The following is an 18573-nucleotide window of genomic DNA, read 5'->3' on the forward strand; positions in this document are numbered from 1 at the left end:
AGCTGGCGTATATGGTGGATAACCAACCGGGGGAGTGTAGCACATCGGTTGGCCTGGCCAATACCCATACGGTGGAGGTGGGACCGGGTATGGATACTGGGCGGGATACATCATCGGCTGCTGCTGGTATGGCAGACCAGGTGTTGGGTATCCCGGTTGTATGTAATTCACCGGCTGCTGGGTGGCCGGGTATGCATTTGATGGATGCGGTGGTGAGAGGTTGAGGTTGAGGTCCATCGTCTGACCCTGCTGTTGGGTAGCATAGTGGTCGGAGGAGCTCGCCGCATCCGCCTGGTCGTCGGCAAAGTTGTTGTGTGCCCACGGATACATGTTGATATAGAGATCGGGTGCTCGTCAAGACGTTGGTTTCTTGCACGGTTCCCCACAGACGGCGCCAAAATGATACTGCTAATTATACGTAAGCAATATATAACAACACGAGACCAATTAAAGCAAGTAAATATCTTTATTGATCACGGTAAAGGCCCTAAGTACAATCTACTTGGTTGCTCTGAGTGCCGACTGACTGGGGTCGGGATTCTCTAACAGCAACCTATCGATCGTCCAAAAGTCCCCTACACTGTAGCTACTGTGGGTATGTATAGCCGCTATGCCGGGGACAGGATTCCAGCCGTTCGGCATGTCCTCCACGTAGCCACCACGTGTCATCCTCCCGGGTGCCCTGTCTGTCGTCGTAGAGGATCGCCACGTGTCTTTCGTCAGCTCTCTCGCCAAAGGGCTACCGTTCGGCGGTCGACACCGCCGATCGGGCAACTCCCGGGCGGGCCTCGACCGGGTTCTTCTCACGGAGCCCGACCTGTTACCTGAAAAGACAAAGAGAAAAAGACAAAGGCCTCTCGGTCGTGGTGAAGCTATGTCGGTCGGGATATTCCCTACCATATATATATATATATATATATATATATATATATATATATATATATATATATCACATTTATGATCTGGAATCACATATATATCGTTAAGTAGCAATAATATTGTTACGAACTAATATCCTTCATCTCACTAGTTGTTTCACTTAAATTTTCATCGACGTTAAATAAATTAAAATAAAAAAGTAGTTTGATTAACTTGGATGATTACAGTGTATGTGTGATGAATGTTGCTTGTCTCCTACTATACACATATGGTAAAGAATTGAGAGGAGAAGAATGTTTAGAAATAATACAGGTGCAAGAAAGAACTAGGCAGTTTAGAAGAAATTTAGATATTAAGGTTTTGATTAAAGAAAGATAAATACTATCATTTTTGTAAATTAATAAGGATAAAAAAGAAAAAAAATGTTAAAAGCCTATAACTTATTTTGAAACGCTACTTGGATGAGCGTTTCAAAATATACTATTATTTTAAGCTTCCATTGTTTTACCAAATAAAGCTATAGCTTATTTATAATTTAAAATAATCTATAAGCTCTAAAATAAACTCTACCAAATATATCCATGTGGTCAAAAAAGCTAGTCCAGTGGGCTTGGGTGATAATACCTAACAATAGTCTTCAACTTCTCTTGCTTGTTCTAATGGTTATCCTCCCTTATGCTGCACTTTAATACAATTATTGCCTGCAATACTTTAAGGCAATAAATGCTTTGAACTCTTACATATGGTGAAAACTTATCCCTAACTATTATTTTCTTTCATAGGTTAAATTTTGGGCTAAGTTTTTGTCTTATGTATTAGTTGAGTCCTAACGATTTTATTAGGTATTTCAAGTTTTTAACCCAATTATTTGTTAGGCATATTGAGCCTTTAGATACATCTTGACGCGGACCAGTTCATACATGATCTATTAAGAGTTCCTATTAGGCACATCACAAGGCCCAAAATTAAACTCTTAACGCAATTCCGTATCTAGTTTTTGCAACATTGGTGGAAGAGTCATGAAAACCTAATGAGTCCAATCGATGATGGTGAAAACTTAGTCTTTCACTCGCATTCAGACTAAATTGGAAGGTCCCTAATCACACCATCTTATCTCCCTCTTGGAAGCCAAGTCAAGATTATTTTCCTACATATACTAGGAAAGTTGTTTCCTATTTTAAGTTGTTATCTTCATTATTTTCTAGTTAGAGTGTTCGAAGGGCTCTTTATTCCTTTTCCTACTCTATATAGGGGCATGTTACATTCCACTTTTCATCTATAAAAGCGGGATGTGCGTATTCAAATTTAAAACATTCAAGTTATCAATAAAAGCTTTTAATATTTTTTTAATACACTTATGTAAGAATCTTTTATGCTATTCGTAGACCTATCGAATAATGTTCCTTATTTTGTGGGCCTATCAAAATCAAACCCCTTTAGATTTTTAGGATTGTGAACCTATCAATCTTGACATTCAGGGACTTGTTAGAGAATCACTCTAGTTGTTCAAAGATTACATTCTTGAGGAATTTAAGGCGTAAAGGTTGTTTCTTGGTCCTTCGTGGAATTAGGGTTAAAGACTTAAAGGGTGATCACATGTGCACTAAAGGTAACTCTTCTCATTGAATCGGACAACATTTTAGGCAATAATTCTTTGTACGAATTCTCTTTATTACGAGGTTCATATCAAATCTACAAATCCTTTTGTCAGCAAAACTGATTGCATTAAGATATATTACAAGTGATGGTATGGGCCCATCAGCCTAATGGGCTCAATAGACCCAATGACAATAGTAACTCAAGGATTAATAGTCCAGAACAACTAAGGACCATGGTTCACACGATGTTGTATGGATCATAACAAAAAGTACATTTTTAATATACTAAATGTACATTATTTTTGTACTGAATGTACATTATATAATATAATGTACACTCAGTACACAAATAATGTACATCCCCTGAATGCAATGTACATTATTTTTGTACTGAATGTACATTATTTTTATACTGAATGTACATTATTATACAGTATACAAAATATGGTCCACACAACTTGTGTGGACCATGGTCCACACAATAATGATTGAACTAATTGGAAGCTAACCTTTTTTTAAGAAATAATTAAATATAAGACAATAAGACATCTAAACATAAATAAATGCTAACAAAAAATAGAACTACTTTTAAATGTTTGCTTTTTAATAATTACTAGTCATTTTTAAACGAGAAAATTTATTGTGGACCATGGTGTATGTAGAAGTGTGGTTCACGAAGTAATTAAGTGTCATTTTAATTGAGTTAATTCTAGCAATGGTCCTCTGACTATGTTGATTTTTCACAATTGGTCCTGACTTTTAATTTGGACAATTTAGATACTTGACTTTCAAAATTTTTCCAATGTTGGTCTTTCCGTCAAATGAAGGTTAAGTGGACGTCAAATGGAGGGGCAAAACAGTCCTTTAACATGCTAAGTGTATAATTCTCCTCTGTATACGCCAAATAAATCAAAATCCCCAAACATCCCCACCTAGTATTCTCCGACAAACCACTGCCCCGATGCTGGCAACCACCATGTGGGCGGTTTCTCCTGCACCGAGCAACGGCAAAACATTCTGGATGCTGCCGTTCACCGCTAGCGACAGTGGTGGAGAGCACTTCCGGCAACGCCCCATCACAGGCCCAGATGTGTCCGTTCTCCAGCAAGGCAGCAACAATTCATACCAAACTCTCCAGTCCCACTTACAGTTCACGTCGCGCTTCAATCTCCCGGTGAATCTCGATTTCCACGGCGGCAAATGCCCTCTTCCTCGCACCATCTTGGCTTAAGAATGTTAGACGGAAACCTGGGCATGTTAACAGCTTTCAACAATGCTTATTCAAGAACACGAAATGGCCTGAATATGAATTCAGACGAACAACAACAAGTCCGAACCAGATTCGGGTGAACCAGCTTGCCGATAACTCGGATCTGGTTCTCGTATTCTCGGAATCGATGTAGGCCGATATTGCCGATGCAGCAGACGCCCAAGGCGGTGCCGTTGTCGAACACCTCTTCGACTCCTCGTTGTCGTTGCTCTGAGCTGTACGTACCTCTCCAGGGTCTTGCCATGTAACGCCGGTGATTCACTCGACGGTCAAGGCGCCAAGAGTGGCCACCGGCCATGGATCAGCTCACACTCTCTGAACCTTTGTAGCCCGATGACTTCACTGTACGGCTGGAAGTGAACCTTGGTCGAAGAACGAAGCAATGGAAGGGCTACTAAAGTTGAAAGGACTGTTTTACCTCTTAATTTAACATCTACTTAATCTTCATTTGACGGAAGGACCAACATTGAAAAGATTTCGAAAGTTAAGTGTCTAAATTGTCAAAATTAAAAATTGAGGACCAATTGTGAAAAATCAACATAGTCGGAGGACCATTGCTAGTATTAATTCCATTTTAATTACGCTTCAGTTTCATTTGACAATATTGCTCTATTTTTCAATTTCATTTTTCACACACATTAGTTTCATTATAGAAATATCAAAGTATCATTTTAATTCTACTACAGTTTCATTTGATGACCATGGTCCACCGTATAACAACTGTTTTTAAGCATAGTGTGTGAAGGTTTCAACCTAATATTAAAATCATCATCTAAAATTATTAAATAAAAAATAAATATATTTCTCAATAATAAAAATAATTTTAAATTATTATTTTTATTTCATCATAGTTATACACTTATACTTATGACAATCTTATATATATATATATATATATATATATATATATATATATATATATATATATATATATATATATATATTTAAAAGATACTATTTTGTGAGAATAAAATTAATTATTGTTACATTATCTAATACACAGTACTGTGTCGGTTGGCTGGTCCTTTGACGCTCGACCTTGAGCAGTGCTCCTTGTCCTCCAATGCATGCAGCCGACTATGACCCTGCTAGCTATACATAAAGGTGCATGTTGGGCTACATGAGCAGTTGAGTAGGCACAATGGTTCAGTATAATTAATTAGATTGTCATCCTATTACTTTAGTAAATGTTTCTTAAATATTTTTAAATGAGACTAACAAAGTTATAATAGAATTTGGGTAATTTTGTCAAGATGAAATATAATGTACAACGACATTTTAAGTTAATGTACAAACCTATTAGCCGTAAAATTACTGACAAAAAGTTAGAAATATAATATTAATTCATGATACATATTATATATACTAGTTTTTTACGTGCATTGCGCGATTGGGATGATGCCCAATGCTTTTTTGTTAAATAAGTACTTTAAAGTATATTAAGGCAGGATTATATTGAAATTGTTCATGCATAGATAATTGAAGGTTGAATTTGCGTATTTAAATAGGTAATTCTTCTCCCAAAGGTTGAGTCCCAACTCCAAGGGCCCCCCACACTCCGACCCGACAGAGCATTGTGGGAAGTTGTAAATCACGGTGACTTAATGGTTCAGCAGACAAGGCCAAATGCTGATACGCACAAGGAATCTGCCCACTTTGGACATAATTCCCGCACTGCCGCCGCCGAGGTTCAAACCTTGGTCTCTTCTCCCAAATACTACCCACTAAACCATTGAGCTAAGCTCGTGCGAGTTAAATAGGTAATTCTAAGTTTACAAATGCAAGATAATATAGTCAAGATTGATTATAATTGTCAATAAAATAATTGTATAGGTATAGTTGAAACCAAATACGGGACATAAGGGAGAACAAATAAAAATTAGGGCATAAAATATTAAATATATACTAATATTGTTTGAGGAGATTCCGACATTAGGATTTGTGGTTAAGTTCTATTAAGACTTCAATATTAGAATTAGATTAATGGTGTAGTTATAATTCTATATTAGACTTTAATATTAGAATTAGACTAACGATGAATTAACGGAAAATTTAAATGGATAATCATATAATTAAGGATAAATTAGAAAATCTTAAAAGAAAAAAATTAAAACCTGAAAAATATGAACCATTCATTTGATTTAATAATTTGGCGGTCATTTTTTCTACCCAATGTTAATAATTGAATAAATTCGCTGGTCAAATCCGCTAGTATAATCCGCTAACGCTAACCGCTGATTGTCAAACAAGGACATTGCGAGGTAGTTCTCACTTCAATTTGTTGTGTGATTTGAATACTCTCTTTGCCACAAAATCTCTCAAGTAGTTAATATGGTTGGCTTTATTAATTATATTTTTTTAATTTTTTCATGGTATTAATAAAATACTTGGTAAATAAATATATAGCATTATTTTGTATTATAACTTTGATATTTAATTAGACAGATAGTGCACAAAAAAGACAATAGATAATGTAGTGAATATAATCAATTGATGAATTTGAATGTAAAAATTTTTACATTTGAAAAAAATAAAGACAATATAACTAATGAAAATATTTCTTTAATTAATTTATTGATAATTAATAATTTTTTTTCACTGAATAAAGACATTGTAAGGACAATGTAGCGAATATAATCAATTAATAAATTTGAATATAAAGAATTTTTATATTGAAGAAAAATAAAGACAATATAACTAATAAAATTATTTCTCTTATTTAATTTATTGATAATGAATATTTTTTTTTTTTGAATAAAGGCATTGTGGACACATAATTCTAAATTAAAGAAATTCATATGTATTATTTTTTGTTGTAACTACTAAATTATTATTTATATAATTTAATAAGAGTAAAATAGAGTACTAATTATGCCAACTTTGATTGTGATGAGGTTCGGACCTAACTTTTTTTTTTTTTTTTTTTTTTATTGAAATCAATGAGTAAGTTAACGGTGAACTAACGACAATTCTTAAAATTTTAACGGAATTAGTAACGGTGTGTGGGTATTTTAGGAAATTTTAGTGTAAAATTTAAATCTGATCCATCTTTTAATCAATCTGAGCCATTCATTTGATTAAAATCTGTGACCGCCATTTTTTCTACCCATTATAGGCCTAACTATCTTGGGCTCTTATTAGTATAGTAGATAGTAGATAGTAGATATATATATATATATATATATATATATATATATATATATATATATATATATATATATATATATATTTATCAAAGAGAAATTAATTTTACCAATAAAAGAACTGGATCAAAACTTAGTTAATTGAGAAATTTTCCAACCCTCACAAAAAAATTGTGAAATTTGGCTTAACATTATCCAAAAACACCTTTAGTTTTCATATTTACAGTCTCCATGAGTCCATGTAAAAATTATGATTGCCCATTTATTTTTCCATTACATATTAATCATTTATTTAAACATTATTTTGCATTCAGATTAGAGAAATCCAATACAACCAATTATTGTTGTTGAATTTAATCGATAATCGATAATTATTATAATAGTGAAATGATTTTCTAATGACTTTGGCGACCAAAGTTAAGGTATTGTGTCCTCCAATAACACTCTATGGATTTTATAATTCTCATATTGAAGACAATAATACTTAGCTTATACACTTCCGTGAAATGAAGACAAAATTAAGGAAGACATTGACGAAGAATTTGTGGGATGATGTTTTCATTTCTGTTATTGACTTGTTGGACGGTTTAGTACTTTCAATTGGTTCCTTGATTCCCATATTCCTTCTAGAAGCTTTTACTGCTTAATTCTTTCATTTTTTTTTTTTATTTTTAAATTGATAAATCAAAAAATTGATAAATCAAACTTATATTAGAGAATAAGGCAGAATCAGACGGTATGGACGAAGGAAGAAGATAGCACAGCTTCAAGGGTGTTGTTGTTGATTGTAGTATATTTTCAAACAAATAATACAATATCCGGAGTATCGGGTAATTGATCCACAGGGGAGTGGGATTGTTACGAATCTGGGAACCAACAATGATTTAACTGTTAATAAATTTTGGTGCCAATATAATTTAAATTAATTATTTTTGAGTTATTATATAAATTATTATTTAGTAAGTTAAGTTGGGAATTATACAGAATGTTTGCTAATTAATTCCTACATAATTAATAAAGTACTATCTCCAAGCCTTATCATTCGGGCCCTCACAAAGTCTTGCACTGTGAAAGTGGTCATAGACGCAATCCTCTTCTCCCTCCTCAGCTTATCTTGCAATCCTAAGCCAAAAATTTGCCTTGTTAGAATTGGGCCAATAAAGATTGGGGTGCACCTGTCATTGCTTTGGGCTCGGAACCATTTCTTCACTTGCACTCCCATGTTGATGTTTCTTCCCTTTATCATGCTCCAAAGGTCGAATAAATCGGCCGTATAAACCTTGTGCAAGTTTGACCTTCTTCCAGTGAAGGTCACTGCCATAGCATGACGACTTGCCCTCAACTCATTTGATTGAATGGCCTTGACATTAGTGTTGTTGGGGTCGAAGGGGGTTCCATCTGAAATCTCTCGCCAGAAAGTTCTGAACTTTTGATCACTGCCAAAGTCGGTGGGGTAGCGCTCGAATTCATCAGACTTGATCTCCTCAAAGGTATGAGCTCCCACGTAGAAACCAAGCTCATTCACAGACAGATGGTACTCTTTTCCAAACAAAATGAAGGACACAGACTTGTTATTATAATTGTAGCCGGTCTTCGCGAACTGGAGGGTTGCTATGAACTCGTAGACTACCGGGGCGTAGGTGTTGCCCCTCAGACCAAAGATGGTGTGCCATTGTGGATGATCGATTAAGTTCTCCACCTGTGCTCGGCAACCAAATGAGTCTAAGATCGGCATGTCAAAGTATTGTCCTCCAATCACATCTAACCGCTTAAGTTCCTTCGCTGCGGCCAATTGACCCGCAGTCAGATTGAGTCTTCTTGAGCCGGTCACCCTTTCCTGTATCCCTTGCTCATTTTCCGTGAAGATCTCATCATCCGAATCGAATTCGGGTTGTTGTTGGCGACTTGAGCCTGCTCTATCGTGCTTATTCTTCTTAGACATTTCCTTTCGCCTTTTGCGTTGACCTACAATTGCTGACAAGAAAACGTTCTCAAATCATGCATATATAATAGTGCAAAACAAACCACACATTGAGTATAAGCACATCGCATTCAAATCCCCTTTATCATTCCAAAGATGAATGACCAAATTCTACAAAAAATTTGACATAGATTCCCCTATTTCTTGGCCAATTTCTGTAATTTTACATTTTCTCAATTTAATGATATTAATTAAACGACTGATGAACTAGTCTGACAGATTCAGCGATGATATCAGTCAGATAGTTGAATCACTAATTAGCTTGCGGAAAGAGTAAACTAAGGCAGACAACGAAAAGAACAACACACAAGATGTTTATCCAGTTCGATACAGTGTGTATCTACATCTGGGGGACGATTACATAGGCGTCCAATCAACTAACAAATAATCCAATGTACAAAGGTAGAGAACAATAATCTCATCCAAGTGCCCCACACAAGGTACGTACCCAGTCTACACTGATTTAGTGGATTGTTGAAGATGGAGAGCCAAGCATACAGAAGTCCAATGAAATCCCTTCACTTGGAGAGCTAACTCTGATGCAGTCCACTTCAATGACACAGTCCAATGTTGTTACCACAACTGTGTGATCTTAGCGTCCTTTTCGTTTAAGCAACGATATCTCTTCTCAAGTTCTTCATCATAATCAACAAGAACAAATTGTCTTGAGAAGAGTCATGATAATCAAAGATGTGATCTCTTAGTATATGTCGGAGTGTTTCTTTCTTCTCAAAAACATAACCCTAATTCTTGATCGAATAAGAGTACTTATAGTTCCATAATAAGAACACTCTCCATAGATATCTCTGATTGTAGATGGTAGGACGATATAAGAAGAATATAATCTTAAAGATCCGGTCCATAGCTTTCCAAGACAGATACGCTGATCTTCTTTCCAAAAACTGACTTCTTAAACCGCGTTCTGCAAAAAGGAAACGTCTTCTTAAAACAGATCTTCCGTGTCAGTCCCTCTGTTGCTGTATCTGATCAATTAGTCCTCTGTAGAACAAACCGACACCAAGCTAACCCTATCTTAGTTTGCCATAATAATATTGCCAATTATATGTTGGGGTTTTTGAGTAATTAAAACACTAACAAACTCCCCCTTTGGCTATTATTTGGCAAAACAACTCGACTACTTATAAAAACACAAACTAGATAGGATTAAGATAATAATTGCATAGAAGTCCAAATATCTGATTACAAGCATAACAAAAGCACAGCGTACAAGTTATGCTGGAACAAAACAACATTCTTCATAAGGTGGTTCCATCACAATCAGACACACAGACAGGGCCAGAAGGTACAAAAACATCAAAATACTCCCCCTGAGTTCCACACTCCTCCTTTTTGCCAATGATAATCAAAGCATGGTTAAGCATTGGAGGGGTTCTCACTGTCAGACTTAGCAGCATCAGTAGCAGCAGATTCAGTCAAGCTCAAGCGGAGAAGAACGATAGCTAATTCAGTACGGACCCCTGTCAGCTGCTTCGCAATGATTCCATGAACAGTCTCAAGTTCAGATACTCGGGCCTTTAGACGAAGAGAGAGTTGGACATCTTTCGCATGTGGCGAATCATCAGCCACTGTATCAGCATCAGAATTAGACGGAGCAATCACCGGCGTAATGTCTCGGATGTGACCTCCAGTCAGAAGACGAGGATTAACAGTATAAAGATGAGTCGGACTGATCACCTCACTAGGCATTGGCTCAAGGCCTTGCGATGTTAGAACTCCAAATATCAGATTAGGGAATGGCAACCATACCTTTTTCTCTCGAGGATGGATCAAAGTGAGGATATGATAATAAATCCAGGACCCCAGATCAATAGACATATTTGTCCCAATCCAAAACAAGAGAGCTGCCAATTGCTTGCCGACCATATGAAAGTGAGCCGATAGAAGCCAGTTGTGAAGTGCAGGACGGTGCAAGATGACATATTTGGAGGTGAGTTGTGAGCTAGGCAGATAATCTTTTTCACCCGTAGGCCATGTATCAGTTTGTCCACCAGTGAGGGTCTTTGCCACCAAATCCCAGTCCGTGATTTCTTCCTCGTGCACACCTTTCAAACCATAATACTCATTTATCATGTCAAGGCCAAAGACATACCATTTACCTCGAATGAAGATTTGCATTGGTCGTGTCCCGGTCAAATTGTCAATCTCCTCATTAAGGTTACAATAGAACTCATATCTCGAAGTCAGAAGCTTCGAATAAGGGCAAATAGAGGAGACAGTCTTCAACAGGCCCACTTCACTCAGCAAGGGCAAGATGTCGCAAACAGAGTTCAACTGGTGTTCATCAACAGACCGCTGAACAATAAGATCTCTCCGGATCATTGTGGACCATTTTCCTTGAGCAGTAGAGGAGACAAACTGAGGACTATAGATAGATGTGTCAGGATTCTCAGTAGTAGGTTGAACCTCAGGCGTAATACTTCGTCCTCTGGAGCGAGTAATTGGTTTCCCTTTCCGGGTAAAAGATGTGGGAACCACAGCAGGACCTTTTTGCTTGACGGATGACCGCGGGGTTTTGAACACTTGTTGAATAGGAGGATTAGCTTCAGTTTTGACTGACTCACCAGACTTTCTCTTCTTCTCAGGTTGAGCCACATCAAGATTGTCATCACCGGATTCCACAACCACTTTCACAGGGACACTCTTTCATTTGGATTTTCTCGTCTCTTTGGATGGAGAATGAGCAGAAGGGCTTGGAGACACATAGTGACTTGTCTCAGAAACTTGGGCAGAAGAACTTCCAAAAAGACTACTGACTTCTCGAATCTTGAAGGTGGTTGAATCAGGGTGCGCAGTAGCCTCAACCGAAGGGGGGTTTAGACAAATGGGCTTGTGAGCCATAGACTTTAGCAAGAATCTTTTCATCTTCACTAGAGGACTCAGTAGGATGAATCACACGATACGGTTCTGGAATAGAGGTAGTGGGTAAACCTGCAAAGTGCCGGACATGTTCAAGGCCCTCAGCCAACGATGAAGAAGTGTAGACTGGCACCCCATCTATTTGATCAGAGGCATGAGGATTTGAGATACCGGCAACCTCAATTTCAGTGGGCAAACTAGAGGGATTCTTAGAAGGACAGATTTCTCTTGGAAACGAAGCAATTTAAGTAGAGGGCAGAGCAACTTTGTCAGCAGAGTAAACAACCAAACTAAGATTGTTGGCCAAATCGGAGGATTTATCTTTCTCCTCAGAAACTTCATCAACAACATCTTTCAGAGGATCAGATTTTTCAGAGGGGATACAGGGGGGGGGGATCATCAGACACAGAGGATCTCACAGATAATAAAGCATTCACATTATCAGTTTCAACAATAGGCACAACAGATGGAATAGCATCTGAGACTAAATCATCAGGATTATCAGGAGAGATTTCAATAGGAGATTAAGAAGAATTGGACCTGTTACGAAGAATCTCTAATCGGTGTTTGGCTTCGTCCTGGGCAGCCTGTAGGTATCGGGGTTGAGCTGCTGCTCGACGACGTGAGACCTCGTCTGATTCAAGAGCCCTTTGAGCAAAGTATTGAAGGAATGCCCCGACACGATTTCTATCTGCGGGCTCTGGAATAGATGCTGGGCTAACCTCATCACTCGCTTCGGAGGCCAGCAACAAGAGCTCACTGGTGTCCTCCTCGGACCAGTCTGCATAAAACTCCGGATAATCGGAAAGCACGATGACCATGATTTCATCCCGTAGAATAGGATCAAGCTTCAACTTCTTCTTCATAGCTAACTGGAGCAGCGTTTTTACATGCTTAGTGGCTGTTTCTGGTGAATGGACCTTTCTCCCAAGCTTGATGATGATATTTCTTACAGCGTCCACCATTGATATGCAATTTGGGTATGCAAGAAGGTAAACCCTAGGTAGAAGAGCAAAGAGAAAATAATCAGTGAGCAGAGATATTTTTGAACTCTTCTTCCTTTCAAACTTGACCCGATAATCATATATAATCCCAAGGGAGAAGAACCCTATTCAATGCAGCTTGTCAGATTACATGCAGAGCTGATGTGATTGACGCAACGGTATACCTCCTTTTTAGGAAGAAACGGAAGAGTTGAAGATTTGAAATTCGAAAAAGGCTAATTACTTTATGGTAAATTAGGTTAAGATATTCTCTTAACAAAACAGAAGGGAGTTTTAAAAAGAAGTCAAAGGCTGAAATTTGACCAGTAAATATAACACCATGTTCTTTCTTTCTGTGTAACTTATTGCCTTATTAATCAATCCTGCAGATTCCCAGAGTGGATCTGAGAATCTCAAATCGATTTGCATCCAGGGGCTTAGTCAGAATGTCAGCCAGTTGCTTATCTGTTTGAATGTATTCCAACTCTATCTCCTTGGACTCTACCAAGTCTCTGATGTAGTGATGCCTTATATCAATATGCTTCGTTCTAGAATGTTGAACTGGATTCTTCGAGATATTGATTGCACTGACATTATCACAGTAGAGTGTCATAATTCTTTGAGTAAGCCCATAGTCCAGAAGCATCTGTTTCATCCACACCAACTGAGTGCAACATCCACCAGCAGCTATATATTCTGCCTCTACAGTACTTAAGGAAATTGAATTCTGTTTCTTGCTCAGCCACGATACCAAGTTCTTACCAACAAAGAAGCATCCACCTGAAGTACTCTTTCTGTCATCAATATTTCCTGCCCAATCAGCATCAAAGTATGCAACTAGACTAAGTTCACTGTCCTTGGAGTACCATAGCCCATATTGAATTGTTCCTTTTATATATTTCAAAATTCGTTTAGCAGCTATCAGATGTGATTCTTTTGGATCAGATTGATACCTTGCACATTTTCCAACACTGAACATTATTTCTGGCCGACTAGCGGTTAAGTACAGCAGACTTCCTATCAGACTTCGGTAGAGTGTGTTATTCACTGATGCACCAAGCTAACCCTATCTTAGTTTGCCATAATAATATTGCCAATTATATGTTGGGGTTTTTGAGCAATTAAAACACTAACAATTTCCACACTTTAAATTGAGACAAAGATGACTAACATTATTGCATATTCAACACATTCATCATATTCATACTATAAGCTCAAATTCAAAAATTCAACAAGTCAACTTCATCTTCCCCAAATAGTCCATGGAAAATTTCATCACAAAAGTGTTTATGCAAAATCATGGTCGCATTCAATCACATTGTGCAAAATTTGATAATAACAAGCATGCAATTGCAATTTCATATCATTAATTTCATCATGCAAGACACATTAGCAATTCAAAATCAAGAATCCCCAATTTCCTATCTAGGGTTCATGCTTGCATCTATGCATCATCAATAATGGCATTCAAACACAAATTGATCACAAATATATGTCACAACCTCAACAACTATGCAATCTTAGCAATTTATAAGCATAGAACTCATAAAGAAAACAATCTACCATCTTCAAACCTAGAGAGAGAAAGCTTTGAGCTTCGTTAATGGAGATTAGAAGGTTGAGATGGTTACCTTGTTGGTGAGAAGACATTCTTGCAAACTTGAGTCCTTAAAGCTTGAATGGAAGAAGAAGATGGAGAAGAGGCAATACTTTGCGTGTGAGAGAATGGATTTTGCGTTTTGGGAGTGGAGAATGAGAGAATGATGGGTTTTGAGGGTTTAAATTGCGGAATCCTGCAATCGCATGCCGCAACGCACGTTGCGACGTGCGATGGCCGTTCGAATTACTTCACAACGTGCGTTGTGAATCGCGTTGAGCTTTCTAGAATTTTTCTCAATTTCAGCTTCCTATCTACGCACGTTGGGGCTTCGTTGGAGGGTGCGTTGGGCGTTCGAATTTCCTCACAACGTTGGTTACAACGTGCGTTGTGAACTTTGTAGAAACTTTCCCCTTTTTCTTCTATTTTGCAACGCGGGCACAACGTACGTTGTGAATTTCCCCTATTTCATTAATCCTTCGGCCTATGTCATAACGTATGTCACAACGTGCGTTGTTACTTCGTTGTCACTTCCCACTTTACTTTTTCTCGGTTTTTCGTTCACACCCTAGCAGTTTGTCTTTCTTTGGTCAATTCCTTCAACTTTTGTCACTTCCAAATCCCTGAAATGTTAGCTTTTCCAAGTTCCAAATAACAAAACAACTCAGGTCACAATTATCATTTCCAATTTATTCACCAAAACCAAAAACAAAATAACAAACAAAACGGAAATGAAACCTTGGGTTGCCTCCCAACAAGCGCTACGTTTAGCGTCGTTGGCTAGACGTGTTACCTTTTCTAACCCTCTTCAAAGTCATTGACATTTAGGCACTTAGGTACCCAAGACACTTTTCCAATTTCCCACCAAGGCTTGATTTTCTTCTTGGCTCTTTTCGTGATCACCGAGCAAACATCTTCTTTTTTCTCCTTTTGGCTCTCATCAACTTCATCATCATTGATTCTAATGATGAGCTTGCCCGTCCCTACATCAATTAGGGCACGACAAGTAGCCAAGAACGGTCTTCCTAAAATCAATGGCACCTCTATATCCTTTCCTACATCTAGGACTATAAAATCAACCGGCACAAAATTTCTTCCAATTTTGACAAGCACTTTCTCAACCACACCTCGGGGGTTCCGGGTAGTCCCGTCGGCTAACCGAACTACAAGTGGTGTGGGAGCTATACAAAGCAACTTGAGCCTTTCAAAGACATGGGAAGACATGATATTAATAGAAGCTCATAAATCGGCTAACGCATCCTTAAAAATACAATCTCCTATAACACAATTCACAAAGAAAGCACCGGGATCACCTTGTTTCTTAGGGCATCCCTTGTGAAGAATAACCGATGCCACTTCACCAAGATTGATTTGAGGTAAAACCTCCTCCTCATCGCTATCAAAGTCTTCATTAACAAAGCAAGCGCAATGAAGAGTATTCAAGATAGAATATACCTTTCCCTTGTATTCGAAATCTTGTAGCTTGCTAAATCTTGCCTTTTCGAGGTGCTTGAGCCTTGCCTTGTGGTGGTGTGGCTTCTTTCTCAACTTCCTTTCCTTCTTCCTTTCTCAAGAGATCCCAAGAGGTAATCTCTTGTTCTTTGACCTTCACGGTGTAGGTTTTGTCTCCTTCACAAACCTTTTCCATTGCATCTTTTCTCTCTTCTTCTTTTGGCCTCATTAAGGACACGTCATTCACTCTTTCCTTAGGATTGTTCTCGGTATTACTTGGTAGTGTTCCCCATGGTCTTTCGGACATTAACCAGAACATTTGAGACATTTGAGTTTCAATGTTCTTCAACGAAAGAGTGTACTCTTGTTTCACCGAGGCTATCTCTTGCCTTATTTCTTGAGTGATTTCTTGCCTCAAAAATCCTTGATCTCGTTTTAAGTCATTGATGGCCTTAGATAGTCTTTCTTCTATATCTTTTGCCTCACACTTTTGCATTACCATTTCGCCTTGGGAATTTCCTGGGGATCGGTAGAGAGTATTGGATTGTCCTTGATTATAGTTAGGACCATAAGTAATTCTTCTCTCCATTCCTGTGCCATAAGCATTCTTTCCTTGCGTTCTCCCTTGATAACCTTGGTTTTGCCAACCACTTCCTTGCTTCCAATTTGCATTCTCACTTCCCAATCCATTCGGCCTTTGCGGTGGTGGATAGTTTGCCGCTTCCACCTCCTCAATTTGAATTGTAGATTTGCGAATGTTGGTATCGTGAGGACCTCCGCATATGTTGCAATATAAGGCTAGAGCCATGCAAGGTTGAGATTTAGCTTCCAATTTATCAACAACCGCTTGCAACTTCTTGATTTCTTGGGTCGTTGCTTCGAATTTCGCCACATGGGCCACACTCCCTTTTACCTCATACATCTCCAGCCTTGAGTCTCTCTTGTTATACCAAAAGGATATATTTGACGAAATCCTTTCTATCAATGCCTCGGCATTCGCCGGTGAGGATGATACGAAAGCTCCACTTGAAGATGAGTCCAACAACATCTTTCCTTCGTCCGTGAGGCCTCCATATAACCAACTAATCACGTCCCATGGGTGTAGCAAATCCGGTGGATATTGTCTTCTCAATGACTTAAACCTCCGCCAAACCTCTCATAGGCTTTCCAATGAGCCTTGCTTGAATTCTTGCACTTGCTTGCGGATCTTCATGGTCTTTGTCAACGGGAAGAACTCGTTCATAAAATATTTGTGCAATTGAGCCCATGATCTAAAATGATCAGCATCTTGAGAGTCCAACCATCTTAATGCTTCACCTACATCGGAAAATGGAAACAATTTTAGTCTTATAATCTCATTGGCATGCCTTCTTGTCGAAACATGCCACAAATACGAATAAAACGTATGATATGGTTATGGGGGTCTTCCAAAATTGTTCCTCCGAATGGGCTGTTTTGGACTAGACTTAGAACCGCAGGGTGGATATGAAAATTGACATTCTCAAGAGGTGAGACACAAATCGAGTTGTGCATTGAGAATTCGGGCGTCATGTAGTCCGCGATTGACCTTCCTCTTCCTGAATCGTTATACCCTACACCACGGCGCGCGTAGCACTATGCACAACGCGCCTCCCAAAAGATGACACTGGTGCGTTTTGGGTAGGGGTGGGCGTTTCGGGTTTCGGTTCGGTTTTTTTCGGTTTCGGTTTTTCGGTTTTAAAAAAGTTAAACCATTCGGTTTAACATTAAGGTTCGGTTCAGTTTCGGTTCGGTTTGAAACGGTTCGGATTTAATTCAATTTGGTGTTCGGTTCGGTTTAAGCTCCCCAAATTTCAACGTTTCCTAATTTTTCGAACATACTACCAAACAATACATATTCACATAATCCAAATTCAAACTCTAAACATTATATAACAAAATAGAAATCCAAAGTTCAAACACAATACTAAGTACTAATTACCAAACATTAGTTAACGTTTTTGCACAACCGGCTCTTCAGTTGGTTCAGTTGGAATATTTTTATTGATAAGATGAATAATCATCTATCTGTATAGTTGATATTAAATGAACTAGTGTCAATTCTATATAGTTAATTTTTGGATACGATCTATCATTGCTAGTGCACTCGAAATATATTCCAGTACTAGAAAATAATTATAGTGCACTGGAAATCAAAATTAGAATGACTGTAAAGCACATTAAATTTATAGAAAAACATGAAATTAAGGAAAATACTGAATATTGTAAATATAACTCAAGTTAGATATAATTGTGAGGTAAAGAACAATTGCGACAAACAACAAAAGTGCAATGTAGAAAACAAGCTATAAAGAAATCAAATAAAAAATGTAAGGTTCGGTATCAGTATGAATGAGAACTGAACGGCGGAGCAGGCATCAAGGAACTTGGATTTACTTGTTTATTATTATTATAATTATTATTATAATAATAATTATTATTATAATTATTATTATTATTATTATTGTTGTTGTTGTTGTTGTTATTATTATTATTATTATAATTATTATTTATTAAAAAAATTATATAGCATTCGGTTCGGTTCGGTTTTTGTCAAACCGTTCGGTTTCGGTTCGGTTCGGTACTAAACCGTTTGGGTTACAAAATCCTGAACCGTTCGGTTTTCTATTACTAGTTCGGTTCGGTTTGGTTCGCTTCGGTTCGGATAAACCGAACCGAAGTACCCACCCCTAGTTTTGGGATCGTTTTGGGAGGCGCGGTAGGAAGTTGCTGTGATTATGTATATTTGTTCACACAATTATGTATATTTGTTCA

At 37.8% G+C, this 18573-nt stretch overlaps 2 protein-coding genes across 2 annotated transcripts; both read right to left on the reverse strand.

The window, feature by feature from the left end:
* Positions 1-10245: 10245 nt before the first annotated feature.
* Positions 10246-12713, reverse strand: LOC109185194. The gene is made up of 4 exons (XM_019335175.1): positions 12296-12713; positions 12133-12232; positions 11735-11975; positions 10246-11532 (listed from the first exon to the last, which is right to left on the reverse strand). Exons 1-4 carry the CDS (start codon positions 12711-12713, stop codon positions 10246-10248), a joined length of 2046 nt encoding a protein of 681 aa, XP_019190720.1.
* A 2413-nt stretch (positions 12714-15126) lies between these two features.
* On the reverse strand, positions 15127-16828 carry LOC109185195. Its single transcript, XM_019335176.1, has 3 exons — positions 15826-16828; positions 15584-15734; positions 15127-15529 (listed from the first exon to the last, which is right to left on the reverse strand). The coding sequence occupies exons 1-3, from the start codon at positions 16826-16828 to the stop codon at positions 15127-15129; spliced, it is 1557 nt and encodes a 518-aa protein (XP_019190721.1).
* Positions 16829-18573: the final 1745 nt, after the last annotated feature.

This window comes from Ipomoea nil, unplaced genomic scaffold (assembly GCF_001879475.1).
Source record: "Ipomoea nil cultivar Tokyo-kokei standard unplaced genomic scaffold, Asagao_1.1 scaffold1317, whole genome shotgun sequence".
NCBI classification, from domain to species: Eukaryota; Viridiplantae; Streptophyta; class Magnoliopsida; order Solanales; family Convolvulaceae; genus Ipomoea; species Ipomoea nil.